The sequence below is a fragment of the Gobius niger genome (assembly GCF_951799975.1).
Source record: "Gobius niger genome assembly, chromosome: 8".
NCBI lineage: Eukaryota > Metazoa > Chordata > Actinopteri > Gobiiformes > Gobiidae > Gobius > Gobius niger.
In genome coordinates this window covers 1,018,542-1,046,169 of record NC_136859.1, presented here as the reverse complement: position 1 = coordinate 1,046,169, position 27,628 = coordinate 1,018,542, and the positions used below count along the sequence as shown (strand labels likewise).

The following is a 27,628-nucleotide window of genomic DNA, read 5'->3' as shown; positions in this document are numbered from 1 at the left end:
ACCCACACTCATCACCCACACTCATCACCCAAACTCATCACCCACACTCATCACCCACATTCATCACCCACGCTCATCACCCACACTCATCACCCACATTCATCACCCATATTCATCACCCACACTCATCACCCACGCTCATCAACCACATTCATCACCAACACTCATCACCCACGCTCATCACCAACACTCATCACCCATATTCATCACCCACACTCATCACCCACGCTCATCACCCACATTCATCACCCACGCTCATCACCCACATTCATCACCCACATTCATCACCCACGCTCATCACCCACACTCATCACCCATATTCATCACCCACACTCATCACCCACACTCATCACCCACACTCATCACCCACATTCATCACCCACGCTCATCACCCACGCTCATCACCCACATTCATCACCCACGCTCATCACCCACGCTCATCACCCACGCTCATCACCCACGCTCATCACCCACACTCATCACCCACATTCATCACCCACACTCATCACCCACACTCATCACCCACATTCATCACCCACGCTCATCACCCACGCTCATCACCCACATTCATCACCCACGCTCATCACCCACATTCATCACCCACACTCATCACCCACACTCATCACCCACATTCATCACCCACGCTCATCACCCACGCTCATCACCCACGCTCATCACCCACACTCATCACCCATATTCATCACCCACACTCATCACCCACACTCATCACCCACGCTCATCACCCACGCTCATCACCCACATTCATCACCCACGCTCATCACCCACATTCATCACCCACATTCATCACCCACACTCATCACCCACACTCATCACCCACATTCATCACCCACATTCATCACCCACATTCATCACCCACATTCATCACCCACGCTCATCACCCACGCTCATCACCCACATTCATCACCCACGCTCATCACCCACACTCATCACCCACGCTCATCACCCACATTCATCACCCACATTCATCACCCACATTCATCACCCACATTCATCACCCACATTCATCACCCACATTCATCACCCACATTCATCACCCACGCTCATCACCCACGCTCATCACCCACACTCATCACCCATATTCATCACCCACACTCATCACCCACACTCATCACCCACACTCATCACCCACACTCATCACCCACATTCATCACCCATATTCATCACCCACGCTCATCACCCAGACTCATCACCCATATTCATCACCCACGCTCATCACCCACACTCATCACCCACGCTCATCACCCACGCTCATCACCCACACTCATCACCCACACTCATCACCCACGCTCATCACGCCCAGGTGTGCTGCTCCGTCAGGCTCAGAGTGTGATTATTTTTTTTTATGAATTTGCGTGGACCAGCCCAGGCGATGCCGAAACGTAATCTGGAATAAATCCACTTTTTGACATCGGCTATGAGTGTGTGATTTGTTTTCAAGTAAAGAAAACAATAAAACAAACCAATGATTTAGATTTTTTAATTTTATTTTGAAATGAAAAAAAAAAAAAACGAACGAACCACACACGGGTAATTGTAGCTAAAACACCATCCTGTAGGTCCAATCCATCTCAGAGGGGTCATTTTCCAATCTCCACGTTAGTTTCAGAAAGACGTATCTTGAAAAAGGAGCCAGTGTTTCAGGTCGGACCTTCTGAGCCACAGAGCCGAACCTCCAGCTTTACGCAAATCAATTAAACAAAAATAATCACGCTCTGAGCCTGTTTATCATATTGAAGCTTTAAAAGACCTGCCATTCTGAGGGATTTTCTTTCATTTTATGAAATATAAAATGCTTGTTCTGGAAGTTCCCGTGTGCGCCGGCATAAATTGTGCCCAATGGCCGCTGGCTGCTCTGCTTTATGCCCACGACACTAGAGGCCGCCATTGCTGTAGTTCCTCCATATCGCCACTAGGCCCCCATTGAAAAGCATTGGAGTTTAGACACCTTAAAAAAAACTCGGACTGTTAGCATTGGAGCAGCGCGAGCTACACGTCACGCAAGGGCGGAGTCTACAGTGAAGATCCCGCCCTTATGCCCTTTTTAGGAACATGCTTTGTCAGAGCTGGGGAGGCGGAGTCTGTAAATCCACCATGACTTCCCCCACGACCGTGGTCATTATGGTAAACGGGGAGGAGTGAGCAGAAGACGTCCATTATTATACAGTCTATGATTGTCCCGCCCCTTTTCTCCAATGTGTTAACATGGGGCTGGAGAAGTCCACATAAAATCAGTCACAAAGCCGTTTTCAGGCCGACAGAGAAACGCTGCAGTGTCGACATGTCGGTGCAAATGAACATTGGACATTTTACACAAATCAATCGACTAAACATCAGATTTGAGCAGAGAAGATTTTCCCTCGTTCTCCGTTAAAATGAACGGGCTTCACGCTCGACCGGAAGTGTCTGGAAAACGAGGTGCCGAGACAAAGCAAAAAACGTTTCTGGGTAATATCAGAGTTGTTTTCAAATTGAAAATTGATTGCACGGGCCAGTGTGCGATGCTGTTTTTTTATTTTGAATGATTTCCTCAACATCTGCACCTCGGTTACTCCTCTTCTCGAATGGCCATGGGCCTCGTGATGGGCCTCGTGTTCCTCCACGGCATGATGTGCCGACAGCGACTTCATCAGTTTGTGTTTCTCTCCGGGCGGCTCCATGAGCGCGACCACTGGACCAGAACTGAAGGCCTGTTCACGTCCAGAGCAGCTGCTTCCAGTGGCCACAACCACGAGGTGCATCAGTGCAGAACCCCGAAACCAAGAAATAAGAAAGAGGCCTGTTCTTTAGATTGCTGTTTTTTAGATTTACTCATTTTGTTTACAAATAAAAACAACAACAATAAAACAAACAAATGATTTAAACCCTTAAAACTATGGTCAAATACAGTTACACCTACTGTGTGTTCATGTGTTGTTAGGAGACTTAACTAAACTATGCAAACAACATTTCAATCCAAAATTTGCTCCATAAAAAGCGTTGAAGAGAAGAGGTGCCCAGACTTCCCGATCCACATACACCTCCTCCAGCTGTTCTGGGGGGGCCAGACCTCCTCCAGTTGTTCTTGGGGGGCCCGACCTCGTCCAGCTGTTCTGGGGGGGCCCGACCTCCTCCAGCTGTTCTGGGGAACCCAGACCTCCTCCAGCTGTTCTGGGGGCCCCAGACCTCCTCCAGCTGTTCTGGGGGGGCCAGACCTCCTCCAGCTGTTCTTGGGGGGCCCGACCTCGTCCAGCTGTTCTGGGGGGGCCCGACCTCCTCCAGCTGTTCTGGGGAACCCAGACCTCCTCCAGCTGTTCTGGGGGGGCCAGACCTCCTCCAGTTGTTCTTGGGGGGCCAGACCTCCTCCAGCTGTTCTGGGGGGGCCAGACCTCCTCCAGCTGTTCTGGGGGCCCCAGACCTCCTCCAGCTGTTCTGGGGGGGCCAGACCTCCTCCAGCTGTTCTGGGGGGGCCAGACCTCCTCCAGCTGTTCTTGGGGGGCCAGACCTCCTCCAGTTGTTCTTGGGGGGCCAGACCTCCTCCAGCTGTTCTTGGGGGGCCAGACCTCCTCCAGTTGTTCTGGGGGGGCCCGACCTCCTCCAGCTGTTCTGGGGGGGCCCGCCCTCGTCCAGCTGTTCTGGGGGGGCCAGACCTCCTCCAGCTGTTCTGGGGGGGCCCGACCTCCTCCAGCTGTTCTGGGGGCCCCAGACCTCCTGCAACTGTTCTAGGGGGGCCCGACCTCGTCCAGCTGTTCTGGGGGGCCCGACCTCCTCCAGCTGTTCTGGGGGGACCCCGACCTCCTCCAGCTGTTCTGGGGGCCCCAGACCTCCTCCAGCTGTTCTGGGGGGGCCAGACCTCCTCCAGCTGTTCTGGGGGGGCCAGACCTCCTCCAGCTGTTCTTGGGGGGCCAGACCTCCTCCAGTTGTTCTTGGGGGGCCAGACCTCCTCCAGCTGTTCTTGGGGGGCCAGACCTCCTCCAGTTGTTCTGGGGGGGCCCGACCTCCTACAGCTGTTCTGGGGGGGCCAGACCTCCTCCAGCTGTTCTGGGGGCCCCAGACCTCCTGCAACTGTTCTAGGGGGGCCCGACCTCGTCCAGCTGTTCTGGGGGGCCCGACCTCCTCCAGCTGTTCTGGGGGCCCCGAGGCGACACCAGGCCAGCTCAGAGCCATAGTCTCTACTTTTCTTTCATTCATTTTTCATTGATGATCTAAACCCACCTGTTCAGCCCTGCACCACCGAGCTACGCACTCACCTTCCCAACGCTGTCTCTGTTTTATTCTGTTGCTCTTGTTTGGAATGTTTTTAATGTGTCCATTGTACAGTGTCCTTGGGTTTTCTGGAAGCCGGTTTCAAATAAAATGTGTTTTTTATTTTTTTATGTACGTGCTTCGTAGACAAGCTTTCAGGGCCCATATCAGACTGTAATGTGTTTCACAAATGTAACATCATAAATCTTTTCAGTGGTGTGTTGTTCTTGTGCAGATGGATTCAGCTGGACACGGACCCATCCAGATGGTGGCTCTGGGTCGGCCTTTCGACCTGGGGATGTTCTACGACTGCAGGAGCGACAAACTGATCCCAGGTATTACCTCCTCCCACCTCACACAAACCACGATCCGATCAACTCAATACCACAGCAGGACTTTGACACAGGTTTCACAAAACCACTAAATGAAAAGGCTTTCTTTGGCGGTAAAGCCAAAACATTGTCGTCAGTGGTTCAGCCTTTTTGTGTTTATTTTTATTTAATTGTTTATTGTTACAAAGGAAAGATTTCTTTATTTTTTTGCAGTAATTTTATTTCAAAATACAAATTTGTACCAACATTTTTTCCACACATTATAAGTTCTTTCAAAGTAATACAATGTCCATATGAAAATGAAAAACAGACTGCCATCTTAAAGGAGTGCAAAAAGAAACAAGGTCAAAAGTCTTCTTCTACATTCAGAACAAATGCTTCTAAAGCATCAGGTGATTTCTGTGCGTTGTCTTTGTCAGGGGTTCCCAAAGTGGGGGTCAGGACCCTCAGTGGGTGGGAGTAGTGTAACGTGGATGACTCTGCGTTGTGTTAGTTAGTAACGGCCAGGAGACGGGGTTGTTTTACAAGGGTTCTTTATCTGTGCAACAGACAAAAACGGCTGGTCAGCCTTGAACCTGGGACACGAACACTCATAGCAGCTAGTGGGGGGGGGGGGGTACACGTTATAAACCGTTAGTGGTGGTTTAACAAGTAATCAAATAAAAATGTAGAAATTATATAACTAAAACATGTCCTTAATAATTCTACTATCATACGACACTCATACAAATGATAATTAAATGTAGAAATACAACTTAAACAGACACCCCAACAATCGCGACCTTACCTCGGCTGCGCATTGACAGAATGGTGCCGGGCTCACGCCGTCCCCACTATTTATAGAGTTTGCCGCCACTAGAGGGCGCTGCCCCGCGATTAACACCAGTATCAAGTGGAATACAATAATTTTACTGTTACAGTAGCATAAGACCATTTCTCTCTGACCAGTCTTTCGATTTCTTGCTGCCTCCTGGATTTGGCCGGCGCTGCTTTGTCCCTTCTCCACGTGTTGACTCCAAAGGGCTCTTCTCCATAGTGGTAGATGATGTGTCCCATCCATTCCAACTTTTTTTCCAAGATTTTTGTGAGGTCGTTGTTGATTCCCACGCTCTCCTTTCAACAACGCTGACGACTGCACTTTATTTCATCACTATTTACGACAATCTTAGAAAATCTCCCTTGTGTTTCCAGGTATAACTCTGTGGGACAAAGAGAAGCTGGACAAAGGCATGAGCGTGAGCCCCCAACCCAACACTGAGTTTAGGATCGTGGCGTCTGAGTCCATCTCTGATAAGTCGTCTTCTCTGGGAGTGGAAGCTTCACTTAAAGCCAGTTTTTTGAGTGGACTTGTTGAAGTGGGAGGATCAGCTAAATATCTAAATGACAATAAAAAGTCCACCAAACAGGCCAGAGTCACTCTGCAGTACAAAACTACCACCGTGTTCAAAGCTCTGACCATGGATCAGCTCGGAACAGGAAACTTAGAGCACAGTGAAGTCTTGGACAAAGGCTTAGCGACTCATGTAGTGACAGCCATCCTCTACGGAGCACAGGCCTTCTTCGTGTTCGATCAAGAAACCTCTGAAGGTGAAAGTGTTCAAGACATTCAGGGAAACCTGCAGGTGATGATTAAAAAAATACCTACAATTACTATTGAAGGAAGTGGGTCTCTGAAAATGGAAGATAAAGACAGAGAAAAGGTGAACAAATTCTCCTGCACTTTTCATGGAGATTTCCTTCTGGAGAAAACTCCAACAACGTTTGAAGAAGCTGTTAGAGTTTATCAAGACCTGCCCAGACTACTGGGCCCCAACAAAGAGAATGTCGTCCCTGTGACTGTGCATCTGCTGCCGCTCAGCGCTCTGGACTCTAAAGCCTCCAAACTGGTCCGACAGATCAGTCTGAGGTTGGTCAATGAGGCTCAGAACGTCCTGGAAGGTTTCACTGAGCTGGAGATGTGGTGTAACGATGTCCTGAAGAGTCCTGCAGGCCAGAACTTCCCACAACTTTCCAAAAAAATCAAAACCTTCAAAGCTCTGTGCTGTGAGTTTAAGCTGGGACTCAAAGGAACATTGTCTCAGAAGCTTCCATTGATCCGTGGAGGGGGAGAGGGGGAGGCGGCTCTGGCAGAAGTCCTGAAGAAGGCGGCTGAAAGTCCGTTCAGTGGCCACAGATTGAACCAGTGGATGGAAGACAAGGATGATGAGACCAACACCATCAAATCACTTATGAAACTGATGAAGAACACAGAAGCGGTCTCTTCCAAAAACACTCTCTCAGATAAAGTGTCTGACTCAGAGAAAGCCCTGGTGTTCGTGTTGACCTCTCTGGACAGCACTGAGCCGTTCCTCTCAGAGTTAGACCAACACTTAAAAGGATCTAAGTCCGACAGCTCTGATGCTCCAGAGCCCAGACGCTGGTACAGCTCTAAAGACGTGATCTACTCTACTGTGAGACGTAAAGCTAAACTTTTCAGTGATTTTGCAGAAGCCAACAAGGACAAGGACAAGAAGAACCTTCAGTTCCTGGTTGTGGGTTTAGCAGATAAGAACCACGAAGGTTCAGCCGTCTACCTGTACGAAGACGGGGACTTAACCAGAGAGAACGTTGAGCTTCCTTCTAAACCTGGGCCAGTGACTGTGAGAGAAGTCACACACAACACTGTGAGCCTGCACTTCAGTGTCCCGTCAGAGGGGGCGCACAGCGTCACTGAATACAGAGTGGAGTTCAGTGAGAAAGGAAAGGAGGAATGGAACCAGCAACTTCAGGCTGAAGCTGGAGAGGTCACTGTGACTGGTCTGAGCTCTTACACAGAGTACAGAGTCAGAGTGAGAGCCGTCACTGATCTGGGAGTGGGACCTGCTGCTGCCCCTAAAACCTCCATCAGAACCTTACCATGCGGTCCTCCAGAAGATCTCACAGGAACGGCTTCAGCCACAGAGATCAGAGTCCAGTGGAGGAGACCACAGGTGGGACAGGGCGAGAACATTCCCAGATACATCGTTGAGTACGGACAATCTCAGGAGAAGATCCAGTGGAAGACAGAGCAGTCCCAGTCTGAGGAGATGGTGATCTCTGGACTTCAACCTGAGACGACCTACTCCATCAGGGTCCTGTGTGACTGTGGGGAGCACGGCATGAGCCGCGAGAGCTCCACCATCACTGTGACCACCAAGGAGAAAGCATCCCATGAAGCAGGTATGGACTAACTCTCTATCCGCTTGATTCTAGAATAAAGTCAGGTAAACAGGGCACGGTTCTGTCTGAGCCGAACAGTCACTCGTTGTGGGAAAGATCTTAGGTCAAACAATGGGAAGAAAAAGTGATTACACTGTTTGGAATTTCTTACATTTCTGCCTAAATTTGTCATTTAATTTGGTCTGATCTTTACTAAAATCATAGGAATTATTAAACAGGTAATTAATTAAAAAAACAAAACAATAAAACTAAATAAATGGCAGGCTGAGGGTCAGAGCTTTACTTCAGGCTGAGGGTCAGAGCTTTACTTCAGGCTGTGGGTCAGAGCTTTACTTCAGGCTGTGGGTCAGAGCTTTACTTCAGGCTGTGGGTCAGAGCTTTACTTCAGGCTGTGGGTCAGAGCTTTACTTCAGGCTGTGGGTCAGAGCTTTACTTCAGGCTGAGGGTTAGAGCTTTAACTGACCTGATCATGAGCTCATTCTCAGAGGTACGTTTTGTTTCTGCTGCTGAGCTGGGAGTTTATTCCATAAACCGTAGCTTGGAGCTGAAGGCTCTGCCTCCTACAGTGACTTTAGAAACTCGAGGAATCACTGGTCCCAGAGTGTTGAGAGCAGAGTCTCTGATTGGCCAATTTGGAACGATAGCGTCTTGGAGATTGATCAGAGCCAAACCTTTATGGATTTAAATGTGAGGAGCAGGATTTTAAATGAAGAAGAAGAAGAAGATCTTTATTTATATAGCGCCTTTCACAGACATATAGTCACAAAGCGCTTTACATGAGACAGTTGTACATTCACTCCATACTCGGTGGTGGAAAGCTACGTTTTTGTAGCTTCAGTTTCCCCTGGGGGAGACTGTCAGAAGCGCTTTCGCGACTACACACGTCTGCGCCAACGGACCCTCTGACCACCACCATACATTCACTCACACACACACATCATTCATCCTGGCCTATTGTGCATGTTTTTAGTGGTAGGGGAAACCGGAGTGCCCGGAGGAAACCTACGCAGACACGGGGAGAACATGCAAACTCCACACAGAAAGGCCCCGTCCCTGGTGGGAATCGAACCCGGACCTTCCAGCTGTGAAGCGAGAGCACTAACCGCTGCGCTACCGTGCCGCTACCGTGAGTTTAGAATGTGATTCTAAACTCAATAGGAATCCAGTGGAGAGACTTTAGCACAGGTGTGAGGTGTTCTCTTCTCTTTGTCCACGTTAACAATTTTGCAGCTGCATTTTGAACTAATTGAAAACTTCTCAGGGAACTTTTAGGACACGCTGCCAGCAGTTACAGCCCAGCCTTGATGAACTTTAATGATGCTTCAATACATTTATCTGTGTCACTCTGAGGCAAGACGTTTCTTATATGAGCAATGTTATGTAAGTGAAAAAATATAAAAACGCTCTTTTACAGGCCTGGTTTGAATGTGCTTTAAAAGAGAGGTCTTTGTCAAACAGAATTACAAGGTTTTTGTAGAGCTTGATGACACACTAACATTATCCGGGGTGATCAGGGGGAGGGCCTAGTATAATAACCTCTGTTTAAGGGGGAGGCATTTCAGTCATCCAGGTCTTAATGGCTTTTACATAAGAACTAAGCCTGTTGTAGGGTATGAGGGTTTATTAATCAATGAATTATTTGTTTATTAATTAATTAATAGGTTGTAGATTAGCCTTAAAATTTAACGGGGCACCAGTTCGAAAAGCGAACAAAGTAAAAGTAAGAATAGGAGGCTAAACTACAGATTTATCTGAAGGAAGTAAGGTCTTTAACGTACACATTGACCCTTTGTCTGAAATAATAAACACAGACATTACCAAAGCAAACTGTGGTTTATGGAGGTTTAATGATCAAAATCAATTAACAGACGGCATTAAATATTAAAGTGCAAACAGGATAACCTAGAAGGCTAAGAGGATGAATAATCAGATAAAATGTTCTAAAATGGTATCTGAAAGTCAGTAAGGTGGTTTGCGTAGAGTTTTTGTGAGTCTTATTGAGCCAGGTCTGTGAGATGTGCTTACGACCATGAGAGAAAGGTTTTCCACGCCAACTGTGGTCCGGCGTTCCAAAGTCCTGGTGTCGGCCTTTGGTCGTGGTCTCTCTCCAGCTCCTCTGGGCCTTGGGCGTTTAGCTTGACAAGCTAGACTCAAAATGGTTGCGCTGAAAGCTCAGTGATCAAAAATGTTGTTGTCTTGTAGGAAAAATGCAAATGTTCTTAACCTCTTCGAACCGAGAGCCCCCCCGTTTCATGGACGCCATTTTGGCTCTGGTAGACCCCCGTGTAAGGGGCACAGCGAGGCAACACGCTGAAACTGTGACTCAGAGTGGCTCTCGCGGTGTCTGTATTTGCTCGCCTGTGATTCGCCAGGGTTTCTGTCCGTCACAGCATGGGGGATATCATTGGATTCTGTAGAATGTCTGCTTTCAGGGGATGTATGGCACTCGCTGATTGGATTGAATTTCGGGTATTTATCGGTCTGCGGAGCGCTGCGTCGTCATTTCACCTTTTACGCGAGAGCGCATGACGCATGAGGAAGAAGCAGAAGCGTATTTTCGGACCGATTTTTTTACTTTTTGTCACCACACCATGGCTTCTAGAGGGAAAAAGATGGTCTACACCCTCCATGTCTCCTATTGTACTTGGAGACAAGGAATTTGAAGACGTTGTTCTTGAAGACTCCTCTTCTGACGAGTCCAACCTGTTAGCGCCAGCTAGCCGGTCAAATTATGGGTATCCACCAGATGAGAGGTAATTGTTTTCTTCTTTTCATATAAATTTTACTGATAGTCACAAAATGCACAGACAAGTGTATTGCTATTATTGTGGGAGTACTAGTTTAGTGCTATGTAAAACCGATTTATTATTATTATTATTTATATTTATATTTTATTATTTATTATTATTATTTATTATATATCTGAACATATATTTTTTATGATTCATTCCACAGCAGTGATGATGATGGCAAGCAAGAGTCTGGTGTGCCAAGTGGACCTTTATCACCACAGCCAGGTCCATCTGGAGTGCAGATGTCACAGGCTGCTTCGACAAGGTGAGGGTCTAATTTGTTTTGTAGTACTTAGCATAAACTCACACATTGCAAATGAGTCATTGTCTATAACGTGTGCATTTTGCAGTGCTGGAAAAGAAAGTCTGCCATCTCTACAGTCAACACCTCAGGAAGGAGCAGTGCACAAAAGGGCGAGACGTGTATTGTCCAAAAGGCAGAGGTGATTATTGACATTGTTGTTGTTACAGTATACAATAGACTGTTTGCAAATTAGTGACTGTCTGTCTTCCTGCTGCAGTATGGCTCCAGACACATTCACACCTTCAACTGGACAAGGTGTGAGTTCCTCTCACAGCGGTGGTGGTGGGGAGGAGGAGGAGGAGGAGGAGGAGGAGGAGGAGGAGGAGGAGGAGGAGGAAGAAGAAGAGGAAGAAGGGAAGAGGAGGAAGATGAGGATGAGGAGTACCAGCCGCCCTCTGCCCCGGTGTCAAGAAAGTCCAAAAGGCTGTCGTCCGCAGAACAGAGGTAAGCATTGGATAAGCTGCCTGCAACCGATTGCATACAGATGCAAATTAGTGACTGTCTGCCTTTTGTTTTTCAGTGCTCCTTCTCCTCCTGTGTCTGCCCCCCCCCCTCCAAGGAAGCCACTGTCAAGCCACGAAAGGCACTCTCCAAGAGCAAGACGGGGAGGAAGAGAACAGGTCCTGCTGCCACAGTACCTGCTCCTAGTGATCGGTGGAGAAATCGTGATGAGGAGGACACTGCACCCAATCCACGCCGTTTTGTGCCAGCGAGAGACACAGGGCCTGTTTTGGACAAAGGCGCTTCATGGACAGTCCTGCAGCTATTCCAGCTGTTTTTTGCCAGTGCCACAGTGAAAACAATTATTGGAAACACAAACATTCATGCTGAAAGGCAAAAGGAGGCAGGAAAAAAATACAAATGGACTCCATTGACTTTGAGGGAGTTTTACATTTAAATTTATTTTACTTTTTACTGTCTTTGTGTGTGTGTGTGTGTGTGTGTGTGTGTGTGTGTGTGTGTGTGTGTGTGTGTGTGTGTTTACTATACATAGTTTTTGCATTAGCATTAGCAAATAGCATTTTTATGACCAAATATGTAAAAGCATCCTAAATTTTCATTTTCATTGAGATATTCCATATTTCAAATTTTGTGCCAAATTTTGATTTTTTTTTTTATTCTAGACCTGTAAAACTGTAAAATTCTTTGTTGAATAAGCACCAACATTGCTCCAAATGTTCATGACAGGATTTACTTACAATTTAGGTTGAAACTTATGTTGATTTTTTGCTCCTTTTTTTCTATTTTTTTTAGGCGGTAATCAAATTTGTTGAGAATGGACCACAATTTGCCTTGCCCACAATTATTTTCTTCCAAAACTTCACATCCACAACATCCCCAAGACCCAACAGCACAGCTGTGAACAAAATTTGTATTTTAAACCTTGTACAAGGCTTTTAATTATGAAAAGTGAGGGAATTCTATTTTCGTTAAAAGAAGTAACTGATAGTTACAAATTACGTCAAATGACGGGCTCAAACTTCTTGTGGTCCATCTGAGACAAAGAGAGGTCAGAGTGCAGCGGGGGATGTCGCGATGTACTTATCCTGCTGTCTCTCCTTCTCCTTCTGTCTGAACTCCAAGAGAAACTTCAACTGTCCAACTCCAACTCAAGTCTTGCAAGAACGGACTACTTCCTTACCCTTCCTTTATACCGGGGGCGGCCCCGTTGTCTCCGCGGGACTCGACCAATCGATTCAGTCCGTAACTTGATATGATTGGGGCCCAAGTCCCGGTGGGATGGGAGGAAGGCTAATCTTGGGAGAGAATTCAGGAAATACATTTCTATTGTAATAAACACATTAACAACTTCACAAACTTTCCAAATGCATTACCGACATTTCGACAGTATGTGTGTACATTGCAACATTGCATCTTTGTTGACCTTGGGAAAATTCATCATTAAACCAGTTTGGTTGAGTTCATTCTCACTGTTCATGAATTAAAGAACTGGCTTATTACTCAAATCGGATGTTTGAGATTCAGTCTTTAGTCCAATTCGAAGGTCAATAAAAAGTTCTCATCTCTGGTTGTGAGGATAAGATCGTCACAGTCTTCATTTGTCCTGAACTGTGTTAGATCTGATCAGCCATTCACAGGACAGGAAGTGAAGAAATTCCAATGCCATAAAATGGTCTGGGGGTTTTGGAGTGGGGTTTTTGTTGCTCATCTCTGGTATGCAGTAACCATAGCGATAGGGCATAGGTCACCCTCACACGCTACAGCCCCCCCTTCGTGGCAGGCTCCACCCTACGGCGGAGATTGGCACGCCGTTGCCGTGATGTGATGGGATGGCCGTTGACTGAAGACGATGCCCGATGTTCATTGACACAGAGTCGGCTCAGGTGTTTGCTAACTGTGTGGCAATATTAGGCTAAATGTGTGTAGCAATAGGCAAGTGTGTTTACAGACTAGGTTTAGTCTTATGTGTTTGTTGCTGTGGCTACGTTAGCTAGAAGCTAAATGTGTTGCATTGTGGGCAACTATGCATGGCTTAAAGCACTGTCATCAATGACTGCCTGCTTGGATAAGATCTTTAATTAAGTTTTTTTTTATTTTATGAACATTTTATAAGAGGATCAGCCCCAAGAGATGAATCATCTCGTTTTCAACTTTGAAGTTCATTGTTTTGTCTGGGGTCACAAGGGTGACCTTGAGTTCTTAAACTCGAGATTAAGAACTGGGGAAGGTTCTGGATGTTTTATCATCGATTGTTTGTGTTTCATGAAAGCACGCATCGCTAGTTCACGAAGCTGGTAGCTCGTTTGAGTAGCGGGATCTGCGGTGATGCCAAGGTGGTACTTTGTTGTGGGATGAAGATTTAGAACAAAAAGTGATTTGAAGGGGAGGTATTCCTCCATCTCACGTTCATTTGAACTAAAGTAACCATCACGCAGTCTGCAGTAATAAGCCTGTGGAGACTCTTGTCGAGTCTGCTTCACATTTAAGGCTGCAGTTAGGCCAGTAGTCAGGCAGTTTGAGAACTCTTTTGTGAGAGCTTGGCAAAGGCGACCATAGTCTGCCTTTGTGTGACGCGCCTGTCTATCAATGGAACTTCCCACATTTCTACTTGAATTAAACCTGATTAGGTAAATTCTATCTTCTGCCGTAGAGTCTGGAAATCTACGCAGGTAAAAGTCAATGTCATTTACGTAGGTGCTTGTGTCGTTAGCACCATCAGACTTGGGTTCAAAACGAATGACATGTCGTGCAATTCTGTCAAGATCTTTGATTGGAACACGATATCCACGCTCAAACTCACCAGTGGAGATCTTACCGGGATCGTTTGTTTCCTGTGAAGCATAACATTGATCAGGTGGCTCAGAGATGAGCTTGTCCAACCGCTGCAGGTGCGGTGGCTTGGGGTTCAATGTTAAAGCAGGTGGAGGAGAAAAGTCCCTGTAGAACTTATTTGTTTTCTCCTGAAGTGTTCCCAGGGGATACACTTGAGATCTCACTCCTTGTTCAGGAGGATCTTCTTGCTCTCTTGTAAAGCTCTTTTCTTCCTCACTGATCGTGCGCCGTAGCGTCGTGTGATCTATTTTGATCTGAGCTGCTGTAAGCTGGCTCTGAATGTGAGTTAGTTTTGTTTTGTCCTTTTCTTGGTTTTCTTGGAGAATCAAAATTTCAGATTTTAAATCTCTTACCTCTAGAGTGGCTTCATTGAGCAGGCACTCAGACCTGTTAAGGTTCTGAGTCGTCCTGTCTAGCTCAGCATGGGCTGTCACAAGCTCCTCTTCTCGTTCCGAGAGGGTTCTGCTAGTTTTGTCAAGTTCTGAATCTGCAAATTTCAGTTCTTACTCTTGCTCGAAGAGTTTTTGTTGAGCTATGCTCTCATTTTGTTATGATTTGATATATATATATTTTTGTTTACAAAATTGTCAATGACACTCATGGTGCGAATTGTTGATGATTGCTGATGAGCAACACGTGTGTCAATAAATATGGGGTGCGCTCAGTGTGGGAGAGCACTACAAAAGAGTAAAGACGTGTCTGCTGTGTTTTATGCCACGCTGTTTAAGTGTCTTTGCTAACAGGTTATGGGCCCAGAGTCATAACGCACAGTTGGATTAAGTACCAGGTGAAAGTCGCGACGTTTGCAGCGTGCACCTGAGGGCCGAGTTTGGGTGATCCAACCATGAGTAGAAAGGACAGAGACGCGGTGCCAACTAGCCGCTGGGCAAGGCTCGTTTTCGACGGAGATGAGAAGAACTACGAGCTATGGGAGACAAAGTTTTTGGGCCACCTCTGTCTGCAAGGGTTAAAAGACACTATCCTTAATGAACCCGCTCCCGATAATGAGGAGGATGAGGAGAAGAACGCCGAGGCCTACGCGGAGCTCATTCAGTTTTTGGATGACAAGAACCTGTCGCTGGTAATGCGCGAAGCGGCGGATAATGGACGCGAGGCGCTCAGGATTCTCCGGGAATATTACGCTGGTAGGGGAAAGCCCAGAGTAATAAACCTGTACACAGAGTTGACCTCACTGCAAAAGTCACCCATTGAGAATGTCACTGAATATGTCATCAGAGCGGAGACTGTGATTACTGCCTTGAGAAACGCAGGTGAGACGCTCAGTGACGGACTTTTAATAGCCATGGCGTTAAAAGGGCTACCAGAGACATTTAAGCCGTTTGCAATACATGTGTCTCAGACCGATGATAAAATGACTTTTGCCGAATTTAAGACAAAGCTCAGAAGTTATGAAGATGTTGAGAACATGCGAGCGACTGTGTCGGGGGATACGGTTATGAGGGCGAGAGCGCAGTTTGGCACAAAGCGCGCGTCCGACGGTGCAAAGAACAGTGAAAATATGGACATTGTGTGTTACAAATGCGGTGCAAAAGGCCACATTGCCAGGGTCTGTCCACGTAAACAATGGTGCAACCACTGCAAAAGCAACACGCACAACAGTGCAAGCTGCAGACGGAAAACGCAGCGCGATAACACACGGATGGCGTCCGAGGAGTCGGGGAACAAGGAGTACGCATTCCGGGTTTTCGACGCGGAGAAGCGGGTGCCAGATGTCAAGAGTAAAGGGCTGATGGTGGACGCGGGAGCAACATCGCACATCATCACAGACATCGCAAAGTTCAAGACTTTCAACGGGAGTTTCCAGGCTGGGACGCACTGCGTGGAGCTGGCGGACGGATCCAGGTGCCACGGAGTCGCCAAGCGCAGAGGTGACGCGGAGGTGCGGCTAATCGACAGCGAGGGGCGGAGTTTCCGAACAACGCTCAGGAGAGCTCTGTACATCCCAACTTATCCCCAGGATATATTCTCTGTGAAAGCTGCTACCGCCAGTGGAGCCACAGTGATCTTCAGTGAGAAGAACAGTGTCCTGCTGCATAAAGACGGTACCAAATTCCCAATACATGTACAAAACAAGCTTTTCTATCTGCACACTACAGACAATGACTGCAATGACCAGTGCAAGAAAAGCCTTGATTTGCAAAGTTGGCATGAAATCTTAGGCCATTGCAATTATGCAGATGTGTTAAAACTAAGGCATGTTGTAGATGGGATGGAAATTAAGAATGATGGTAATAAACCTGTTCCATGTTGTGAAGTTTGCACTCAAGGGAAGTTTGTTCAAACTAGGAACAGGGGGCCAGATACAAGGACCAAAGCACCTCTGGACATGGTGCACACAGACTTAGCTGGTCCTATAGACCCAATGTCTAAAGATGGTCATAAATATGCACTATCCTTTACAGACGACTATTCTAGTGCAGTGTTTGTATACTTTTTGAAAAATAAAAGCGATACAGTGCAAGCAACTGAGAAGTTTATAGCCGACATGGCTCCTCATGGCAAAATAAAATGCATGAGATCTGACAATGGTACGGAGTACACAGGCAGGGAATACCAATCTTTGATGTGCAGGAGTGGTATAAGGCATGAGACCTCAGCCCCATACTCTCCACACCAAAATGGTACTGCTGAACGCAACTGGAGAACTCTGTTTGAAATGGCCAGGTGCATGCTCATAGAGAGTGTGCTGCCAAAGACGTTGTGGACCTATGCTGTCCAGACAGCTGCTGTGGTGAGGAATAGGTGCTTTAACAACCGCACTAAACAGACTCCTTACTACATGTTAACAGGCAGACAGCCAAATGTTGCCAGAATGCAGAAGTTTGGACTGGTGTGTTATGCCTACAAACAGAACAAAGGAAAATTGGACTCTAGATGTGAGAGAGGCATTTTTGTTGGATACGACAAAAATAGTCCAGCCTATTTGGTGTACTATCCCAGCAACAGAAAAGTACAAAAACACAGACTTGTAGAGTTTGTATCTAGATCAAATCAGGAAGTACTGGATGCTGAAGATGATGATACAGTGATTCAAAATGAAAGACAATCAGTGAAGACTCCTTCTTTTAGCCCACAAATAACTGAAAACCAAGAAGAGGAGCAAACAGAAAGCAAAACAGAGGAACAAGATACTGAAACAGTGAAAGCTGAAGAAGAAAAAGGAAGCAAACCCAAAGAGAGGCGCTATCCTGATAGAGAAAGAAAAAAGCCAGATTATTATGGTGATCATGCTTGTGGTTTTGAGGAGGACATAAATATTGACTACTGTTACAGACTCATGTGCAATGTGCCACAGACTTATAAAGAAGCTGTCACCTCAATGAACGCAAAAGACTGGACTGAAGCAATGGACGAGGAAGTTCAATCTTTGAAGGACAACTCAACGTTTACCCTGACCACTCTACCAGAGGGCAAGGATGTAGTGGGGGGTAAGTGGGTTTACGCATTGAAGAAAAACAATGACGGATCAGACAAATACAAGGCGAGATATGTTGCCAAAGGTTTCAGTCAGAAAAGGGGCGTGAACTATGACGAGACTTTCTCTCCTACAGCCAGTATGACCAGCATCAGGCTGTTAGCACAGAAAGCAGCACATGATGATTTGATTGTTCACCAGATGGATGTAAAAACGGCATATTTACATGCACCGATTGAGTGTGAAATCTATATTGAACAACCCGAGGGTTATGAAGTGAGATCTAATGGAGACAAACTAGTATGTAAACTGAAGAAATCCCTGTACGGACTAAAACAGTCAGGGCGCAACAGGAACAAAATGTTGCATGATTATTTGTGTGAAATACAGTTTGTACAAAATCCAGCTGATCATTGTGTCTACAGCAAAAGTACTGACAATGAGAGAGTACACATTATCATATGGGTTGATGATTTGATTATTGCCGCTAGTGATAATGATGTCATGAAATGTGTAAAGGAAAAGCTAAGTTCCAAGTTCAGGATGAAAGACTTGGGTAGACTGGCACATTTTCTAGGTATTGACTTTGACCAAAGTGCTGAATGTGTTAAGATGTCACAATGCAAGTATGTACAAACTATACTGGAGAGATTTGACATGTTAAACTGTAAGCCTAGAGCTACGCCGTGTGAACAGAAACTTAACTACAGTGATGACGCTGAGTTAATGGATGATGTGAGGAAATACAGAGAGGCAGTTGGTAGCTTAATCTACCTGGCAACCTGTACAAGGCCAGACTTGAGCTTCGTAGTGAGCAAACTGTCCCAGTATTTCACCAAACCAACTACCGAACAATGGACAACTGTTAAGCATGTTTTAAGGTATTTGAAAGGTACCCAAAACAAAGAACTCTGTTTCCAAAAATACAAAGATGAGAACCTAATCCATGCTTACAGTGATGCTAATTGGGCAGCTGATATTGGTGATCGAAAAAGTACTACAGGTTACTGTATCAGTCTGAACAAGAATGGTCCAATAGTCTCATGGAAAACTAAACGACAGCCTACAGTCGCACTCTCTACCTGTGAGGCTGAGTACATGGCTTTAGCTGCGACCATACAAGAGTATTTGTATTTGAAACAGTTTTTGAACTGTCTTGATGGTCAAACATACAAATGTACTGTTTATGAGGACAATCAGGGCACTATTGCTTTAACAAAGAACCCTGTACATAGGCAACGGTGCAAACATGTGGATATTAAATACCACTTTATAAGGTCTACTTTGGATGACGACAATATAAGCCTATTGTATTGTCCAACTAATGAGATGGTTGCGGATGTACTGACCAAGCCTGCAACTAAACAAAAACTTAAGAGATTTGAAATGTTTATGTTTGGTATGTAAACCAAGATGTGTTACGTTAAAGGGATTTTTCAAATGCGAGCAAGTGGGGGTGTTGAGCTATGCTCTCATTTTGTTATGATTTGATATATATATATTTTAGTTTACAAAATTGTCAATGACACTCATGGTGCGAATTGTTGATGATTGCTGATGAGCAACACGTGTGTCAATAAATATGGGGTGCGCTCAGTGTGGGAGAGCACTACAAAAGAGTAAAGACGTGTCTGCTGTGTTTTATGCCACGCTGTTTAAGTGACTCTGCTAACAGTTTTTATCCTACCTGTTGATGTTGGTTTTCTAGATGTTTGGTTTCTTTGTCACTCATAAGCTTTGCATTCTCTTCTTGGAGAGAGGCATTTTGTGATGCAAGTTCATCATTTTGTCTCCTTGTGTCAGTTAATGCTTCTTGTGTGTGTTTAAGTTGTAAATGCATTGCAACTGCCATTTTAGCTAACAATCAGATTCTCCTCTTGTTTTCCTGTAAGTGATGTTATACTTACCAAAGATGTAATTATGGATTCAAGTTCAGGGGGATCTGTTCCCTGCATTTTGTCTACACAGTCAAGGACGTCTCCCTGGAATGGTCTGTAGACGGCTGCTAGGTTCTCTCGGTCTCTTGGGGGCATGTTGCTTTATCAAAAACTCAGACAACTTTAAAGTCTGACTTGACCTTCTGTGGGTCTCAATGAAACAAACCAGTTTTAATTGTGCTTAACTAAAACCAGGGTTGATAGATGGAATGAAGCAAGACATGAAAGGGGAATGGGACAACATGAATGAGAAGAAAGTACATGGACATTTTGGAGAGTGATTATTGAATTAAAATCAAATTAATTAATTAAGTTCAATATCAAAATTTGACTTAACTGATTGGTGACTGTTCAGAAGTTAGTCAGTTAAAATTGATCTCAAGAGGTGGATGAGAATTCACTAAGTTTTACTTAGAGAGGGTAAATTTGAATTGAGCCCTTTAGCTTCAAAATTGTAAAATTTTATGCGTTACAATTTGAGGTTGCAATTTAAATTGCAAGGCTGAGCATTGGTCTAGATTAAGACTAATAAGAGCTTGTAGTGTGGCCACAAAAGAAGTCATTAAGTTAGACCCAATCAGAGAAGACAAGTTAAAGCCGAAGACAAGTGTTAGTCTTGAGAGGGAAGAACAGTACAGTAACTGTAAAAGATGGACAAGGACAATGTTTTGGCTTTATTTTCAATAAAACAACAGTAAACTAAGGTACAACTGAATGTGTTTATACTAGAGGTGGGCATAGATTATTTTTTTTTAATCTAGATTAATCTAGATTAATTCTGAAATGAATCTAGATTAATCTAGATTAAAATGTCTCACTTGAATTCTGCCGAAGCCATTCAGAATATGTGTGCTACCCAAATAATGACTAAAATCAAGTCTTTGAGAACGAGTTTCTCAAGTCAGGTGGTGCGTTAGACCAGGGACTCATCTCCTGTTTCACAAATGCATCACAAACTGCATGAGAACTTTCTACTATGATAATTGGTGATGAAAATAATTCATGTTCAAGAAGATGCACTTGTGTTTACTAACTGTTTAGATCCTGATGAACTGTTTACAGTCAGTAGCTTTGTGCCAATCAATTTTCTGGTGACAAACTAAATCTCCTCTTCTGCAACTATGACCTGCTACAGAAAAAAGATCCGGGGCTTTAATGGTGCTCTTATCGGTGCTTTAAGAGAAAAAAGAAAAACATTAGATATTGGCTACTGTATATAGGCAATGCAGCCTAGGCCAATATTTTTTATTAAACTTTTTTATTACACATTTACTCTGCATTTGGACCTAATGTATTTCCAATTTGTGCAAACACTTAATATATGGGAGGTAAAATACAAGTATAGACCAAAATATAAAGTGTAATATTTTTCAAAATAATCTAGTAAGTAAAGGATTAAGTGTCATAGTTTGTTAATCAGGCTGTTGGTTAGATTTGGCTGGAGCTGACACGTGTGCGCGTTTGCGGAACATAGACTCCACTCGAATCGGGTATTTGTGACAGTGCGAGGCTCTGTTCAATATGTAGGCGTTACGTTTCGCTTTTTACAGCGGGTCAGCGGCAGCAGCTCGGGGGGGGGGCATGTAGTTCCCGTGCACACCTGTCTCACCGACCGTGCACACCTGTCTCACCGACCGTGCACACCTGTCTCACCGACCGTGCACACCTGTCTAACCGTGCACACCTGTCTCACCGCGCGCACGGCTGCAGAAGGAGGCAGGAGCGGGGCAGGTCCGACACCGCGCTCTCGTGCGGGGCTTTTAGTGCTTATTTTAGTGCAGGTGATGCGACCCCGTTAGCCCGACTGTTCTCACAGAATAAGTAAATAAACTCACTGTGGATCAGTCATAGAACCTGCTGCTCTTTGACTCTTTATCCGATTCTCACTCGTCTGGTCATAGCGTCCATTTGGCAAAACTTAATCCATAACAAAAGTAGCTACAGCATCCGCGTGGCAGTTGTTTTGGTTTCAGAGGAATCACATAACAGCGAGGCTGCTGTGAGAGGCATTCATGGACCGTAAGAAGTGCAGGAAACTCGACTTTTTCACAAAAGCGCGGAAAAAACGGACAAATAATTTGCAGTCTGATACACTTTGCTTGCGACAGAGCCCTCAGGCCGGAATACTTTAAGCCCTGCATAAAATATCACGGTGAAAGTCATCAGAGCAGAGAATAGATCCAGCTCCCAACCCAGCTTTGAGAATAGATTAACGACAATATTTTTTTTATCGCTCGATAAGAGTCTCGGGTTAACGCAGCACGTTAACGCCGTTAACGGCCCACCACTAGTTTATAGTTTAAGTTTTATTGTCTAAGTTACTCAAGTAAAGCTTACTTACTTGGAAAAGAGCGTTGTGATTCAAAGCGCACTTAAAATCACTTCTGCCTCTGTCTCCTCCTTCACGGTAGGGGGCAGTGATAGTGGGACAGCCTTATAGGCGGGCTCTAAGGAAGTGATGTCATTGAGACCGGCCCACTCTGGGCAGAAGATTGACTCATTTGGCGCCAAAAGGCCACCAGTGAAACATCTCCTTGACCAGGGGCCTCATTTATCAAACTGTGCGTGAGACTCTGACTTTGAAAGTGCGTAGGAAAGTAACAAAAAAATTCATACGCAAAGTTTATTTCCGATCTACAAAACCCTGCGTATGCGCCGGTACGCACACCTGACCGCAATCTTTCCTTCGCTGATTCCACCTGGAGCAGAAAGCTGCGGACCTCACGCCACGCCCTCTGCCCGCCTCCATTTGACCATAAAAGGCAATGCAAAGTGGCTTATGAATGAGATTTCCCTAAACATGAGGCGATAATGAGTGGGTTTTACCGAAGGCGAAGAACAGAGAGGGAGGGGCTGATGCTGCCGCAGCTCGGGCAGAGACGACACGGGCTCGAGGAGATTTAATGAAGAGTGAACTCTGCTTCTCTGATCACACGTATTGGCATCTTTCTACATATAAATATCAATAAAACTTTTCAAAACACATGTTTACAACGTAAAGAAGAGCCTTAAGTGTCGGCTAGATTTGCCAATAGCAAGATTTGGATTTGCCAATAAAACACGATAAACTGTGGAGCATTTCAGTCATCCAAACTCCAGACTGCGCACGCTGTACATTAGGTCATGTTCTGTGTAGGATGAAGCAGCGGTTCGGTCCGGGTGGAGTGAGTGAGGAGAGGTCAGTGTCCGGGTGGAGTGAGTGTGGTGAGGTCAGTGTCCGGGTGGAGTGAGTGAGGAGAGGTCAGTGTCCGGTGGTGTCTCAGGAGGGTGTGCGCAGTGGAGCCGCGGTGCCGGTGCGCACTGCGTAAAGACGGCCTCGTCTGAAGGTCATGTGACCCGAGCTTTGGACCTAAACCCAGTTGGTCAGACTTATGTCCAGAGATGACTCAAAGCACAGGACAATGGGGTCATTCCTGCTTCCCGTTTAAAAGGCTTTAGCGCCAGTGCGCATACGTGCACGGGTACGAACGTGCACGTATGTGCGCACCAATATTCACAAACATCGTGATAAGTTGCTTATTTCATTCTAATCTTTGTCATTGCTGAAGAAAGTCAATTCAAACCAAACCTGACTTCCTCAAACCAGTCATGTCTCTGCTCTCCCGTCTCTCAGCAGTGTTTCTGAAAAGTGCGTACCTCGTACGGCAGCTATTTAGTTTGCGTGGAGCAGCGCAATGTTTCACGTTCAGTTTGTTTTCTATAAATACCAACTTTGGCGCAGAGGAGCGGCTACGCAAAGTTTTGGCCTCATTTTGTGCGCAGCAAGCTTGATAAATGAGGCCCCAGAGCTGTAGGGACGGGGGTCTTAGGGTGTTATCTGTCTCAGCTCCTACAGGAGGGAAGAACAGTTTACACCAATGCAGCTTAAAGTTACCATTTCTGGAAAACTCGCAGACCAATTATATTATTTACTGCAAAATACAGGTAATTTTTAAAACTGCAAAATTCGCAGCTATTAAAATTTGATTACCTTAAAACCTACACTGTCTAGTTGTAAATAAGTAACTTTTAGCTGTATATGGCTTTTCACAGATGAAAATCACAAAGTGCTGTACAGAAAATGGGTGAATTTAAACAACAGAAGACACAGCATAAAATATATAAAGTAAAAATCCATTAACCAAAAGTGCTCCTAAATAATGAAGTCTTCAAATGCTTTTTAAAAGAGTCCACAGAGTCACAGCTCAGGAAGGGACTGGAGCAGGTCTGATCTCTCCCGGTTTTAGAATGAGTTTTTGGATCTTCAGGAGACCCTGGTCTAAAGACTGAAGGAGCACCAGAAGAGTGATATACTGAGGGGCCTGACCAGGCAGCAGCCGAGCACCACTAACATTTTAAACTCTATATGAAATGTGACAGGAAGCCGATGGAGACTTGATAGGATGGGGGTAATGTGGGCTCTGGCTGTTCTCAGTCAAAAGTCTGGCAGCAGCATTTTGAACAATCTGAACTCTTTTTGGAGCCGACTTGTTCATACACATGAAAATAGGATTACAATCAAAGCCGCATCGAACAGCGCTCACGGGCCGTGCCTCCATTACTGCTCCTCTGTAACCCTACAGGGGGCGCTAACACAACACTGTGGACCAACCGTATTGTCCTGATGTGCCTTTAATCTTTGTCAGTAAACATTAAAACCATATTTGAGCCTCTCCATGTGAATATTAGCTCCAACCTGGAATATCTTTGTTATTTCACAAGCAGCATTGACGGCCCTAACAGGACGTACTTCCATGACCACCTACAGATGGCGCTAACGTGCTGTAATGTTGTATAATGAGAGACGTATGTGTCCATCCCATTGGAATAACATGGAGTCACAAAGTTCTTTGTGAAATTTACGGCACTGCCACAAACAAACTGTAAAACGTATCAAAAACAAAGGTGTCAGAGGATGGATGAGGAACAGGCAGGAGTCTGGATGTCTTATGCAGGAGAAGTTTATTTAACATCAGTGCAGGACTTGACATGAACTCAACATAATGTGCTGGTCGCCCATTCAAGTCTGACTGTGCTTCCACATGAAGAGGGTAAAATACCTTAGTTATGCGTCATACTGATATGCAAGCCATAACGTACAGAGCCTGGGAGTAAAGTTATGACATGACTGTACAGCATGAATGAAAAAGAGCCTTTTATTTATTTTAGGACTGGTTTGCAGACTTATTTATTTCTTTGTGGATATATTACATTATTTATCTCAACACTTACAGATTTATTGTATTTGCCGTGATGAACAAAAACACTGGATGCATCTTCCCTGTTTACAGAAACCAGGATTCTGCAGCAGATCCAGGATGTCCTGAAGTCTGAAGATAGATCTGAGCCAGAACTGTCTGAGACTCTGTGTTCAGCTCTGGCCTACGTCCTGCAGACGTCAGAGCAGGTCCTGGAGGAGCTGGACCTAAACAAGTACAAAGCGTCTCCTCAGGGTAAACTGAACCTGATCCCAGCGGTGACGAACTGCAGGACGGCTTTGTGAGTCCTCAGTCACAGACAGAAGCTTCAGACCTTCAGTCTGATCTAACACCTGTGACTCTAACATCTGTTACAGGTTTGGTAACTGTGACCTCTCTGAGCTTCACTGTGAAGTGGTGGCCTCAGCTCTGAGGTCCAGCCCCTCCCATCTCAGAGAGCTGTATCTGAGTAACAACAAACTGAGCGACGCATCAGTGTCTGTGCTGTGTGACGGTCTGAAGAGTCCGAACTGTAAACTCTCCACTCTCGGGTCAGAATCAGAATAGTTTTTATTGCCATTGTTTGTAAACAGGTTCACAAACTAGGAATTTTTCTTGGTGATACGTGTGACATTAAACATAAAAAACACAGAGTTAAAAGAGATAAACATAAGCTATAAACTTTAAACTATAAGGCTTTGGGGGCGTGCGTAAGAATATTAAAATAAATAAGATAAAAAAATAAGAGGTAAAATATGACGACAACAATTGACATAGAACAGGATTGGATTTACATACGGTGGATAAAGTGATAAAGTGATAGTGGTGCAGTGGATCTAAGTGCGGACAGACCACATGGTGCAATTGCTGGGTTGCAGGTTCTAGAATGTGATGATGTCACCGGACCCAGTGGGGGAGGAGCCAGTTTTTCCTATTAACAGCATTACACTTTTACAAGTCGTAGCTGAAAAGAAAATGTATGAATTATGAAAATGATCATTAACATCAGTCACTGGGTCCATGATCTCTCTGCACAAGACCAAACATTTCCTCAAAAACAAAATCATTTTTCCTCTATATAATAGTATAGGCCTTTAGAACGCTGTGATGTCACCTGTAACCCAGCAATAGAGCAGTTTACAGTCTGTACTGAGTTATTAGGTCTTTATCGTTCATGAGTCTGACGGCTGTGGGGAAAATTGTTGGGAACTGACCCACAGACCAAAAGCGTCCACGCCTCCAACTTCCATGTTAACCCTATGTAGAGGCGCTTCAACGCGCTCCGAAATGCAGGCAAAGCTGTCCGCGCGTATTAAGCGTAGCAAACGCGAGCGGATGAGGAAGGACGCGCGTGAAAGCCAGGGAGAACAGCGCGGTGAGCGAACAGGGAGGCCACGCCCACTGCTTCATGCAGTAATCCAATCTACACGTGTGTTTCATTTATGCCGTGTTAACCAATCAGGGATGCTGACTGGGCTCAGGCGTCACCTGTTACTGCAACAAACCATGCCCGAGTCGGACTCGGTTCCGGACTTTGGCCGCTTGGAGGAGGGGCCAGAGCGCGGCTCGGCTGCTCGTGTTTGCGCACACGCACAGATACAAGCGGCTGTTATATGGGCGGGTGCATTTGTCACGTAAAACAGTGAGAAAAGGCTGTATTTATCAAACAGAGCAGCGGCTGCCTCGCTCTCTTCTCCCCGGCCCCCGACCGCTTCGCTCCCGGGCGGCTCCCCGGACCCCGGCCACATACCGCTCGTCTCCCCGACCGCTCACTCCCGACGCCCTGGCCGCTTCACGCACGTCTCGGGCTGACTATACGGGAGCGGCTGCGCTTCCTGGCCTGGAGAACAGGTCCAAAAGCTCTAAGAATCACCAGCTATTTGCTAACTATTCTATTCACACGTGCACATAATTTAAATTAATCTATAATAAATGTCACATTAATAGCACTAGCTGAACTATACATGTACATTTACATTTAAAGATTAAGTGTTCAAATATCAGTTTCATAACACTAGTTAGAATAGTAGTAATTAATCTTTACCAATACTAACTAGCAGTCAGTTAACAGTTAAACAATCACATATGAATCATAATTAAATTCACATTCATTCTGAAGTTGACATAATTCAGAAACAGGGCATAAACTTTGTGAAACCCCATGCTAACCAGCGCCCATACACATAACGGCGGAGGCTAACGCTAATGCTACCGCAGCATGACGACAACAACACTCACCGGTTTAGCGATCTATTTCTACCCACAAGCGCTTTTCCTCGCGGGTTGGTTCACGGTAGGAGACTCCTGTGAGTTGAGATATAAACCAGTTAAATGACAAGTAAAACCGAAGTGGTAGGACAACGAAAATGAGGTCAAACCGACCTGTAGCACGACTCGGATCTTGCGTTCCCCACTGCATCTGCACACTGAATGCGCAGCGCCATATTAGAACTCACGATACGCTGCCCCGACCCATGTGACTCGATGACGTCACAGAAAGCGAGCGCAGTGATTGGTTACAGGCGTGGGGAAAAAAATTGTGAATGGGAACGGTAGGAGCAGGCTGGGCAGAGGTTTAATCACCTGGGTTACATATATAATAACTTGTCTAAGGTTAGGTAAGAACATATCTCAGTATGTAAAAACGGTGGCCTATTCCTTTAATGCTGACATGTTTGAGTTCCCAGAAAATGTGTTTAAGTGTTTGCATAGTTTTAGTGCAGTTGGAAGATTGTTCCGTCCTGAGATGGTTTTAAAAGAAAATGCTGATGGTCCTGATGCTGTTTCTCGTTTTGGATCATTGGCCTCTGACTGGTGACCTTGTTCTTCTGACTCTGATCAGACGTTAGGGCAAGACACTGCAGGTGAATAGGGAAAAAAATAAATGTAGAGATGTCAATTTGAAACTTTTGCTGA

General features: G+C 45.4%; 2 protein-coding genes across 2 annotated transcripts in view; one reads left to right on the top strand and one right to left on the bottom strand.

Moving 5' to 3' along the window:
• The window catches only part of LOC306966774 (uncharacterized protein), a gene marked incomplete at both ends in the record, with an annotated part of 190,776 nt that overhangs the window by 59,363 nt on the left and 103,785 nt on the right, over window positions 1-27,628 (bottom strand). The gene's annotated exons all lie outside the window — the stretch shown is intronic.
• LOC306966657 (verrucotoxin subunit beta-like) overlaps window positions 1-27,628 on the top strand; it is a gene marked incomplete at its 3' end in the record, with an annotated part of 36,087 nt that overhangs the window by 6,045 nt on the left and 2,414 nt on the right. The window contains exons 2-5 of the mRNA XM_079561473.1: window positions 4,478-4,577; window positions 5,766-7,772; window positions 24,806-25,013; window positions 25,090-25,263. Coding sequence (XP_079417599.1) covers window positions 4,478-4,577; window positions 5,766-7,772; window positions 24,806-25,013; window positions 25,090-25,263 — 2,489 coding nt within the window. The remainder of the gene's footprint in view (window positions 1-4,477; window positions 4,578-5,765; window positions 7,773-24,805; window positions 25,014-25,089; window positions 25,264-27,628) is intronic.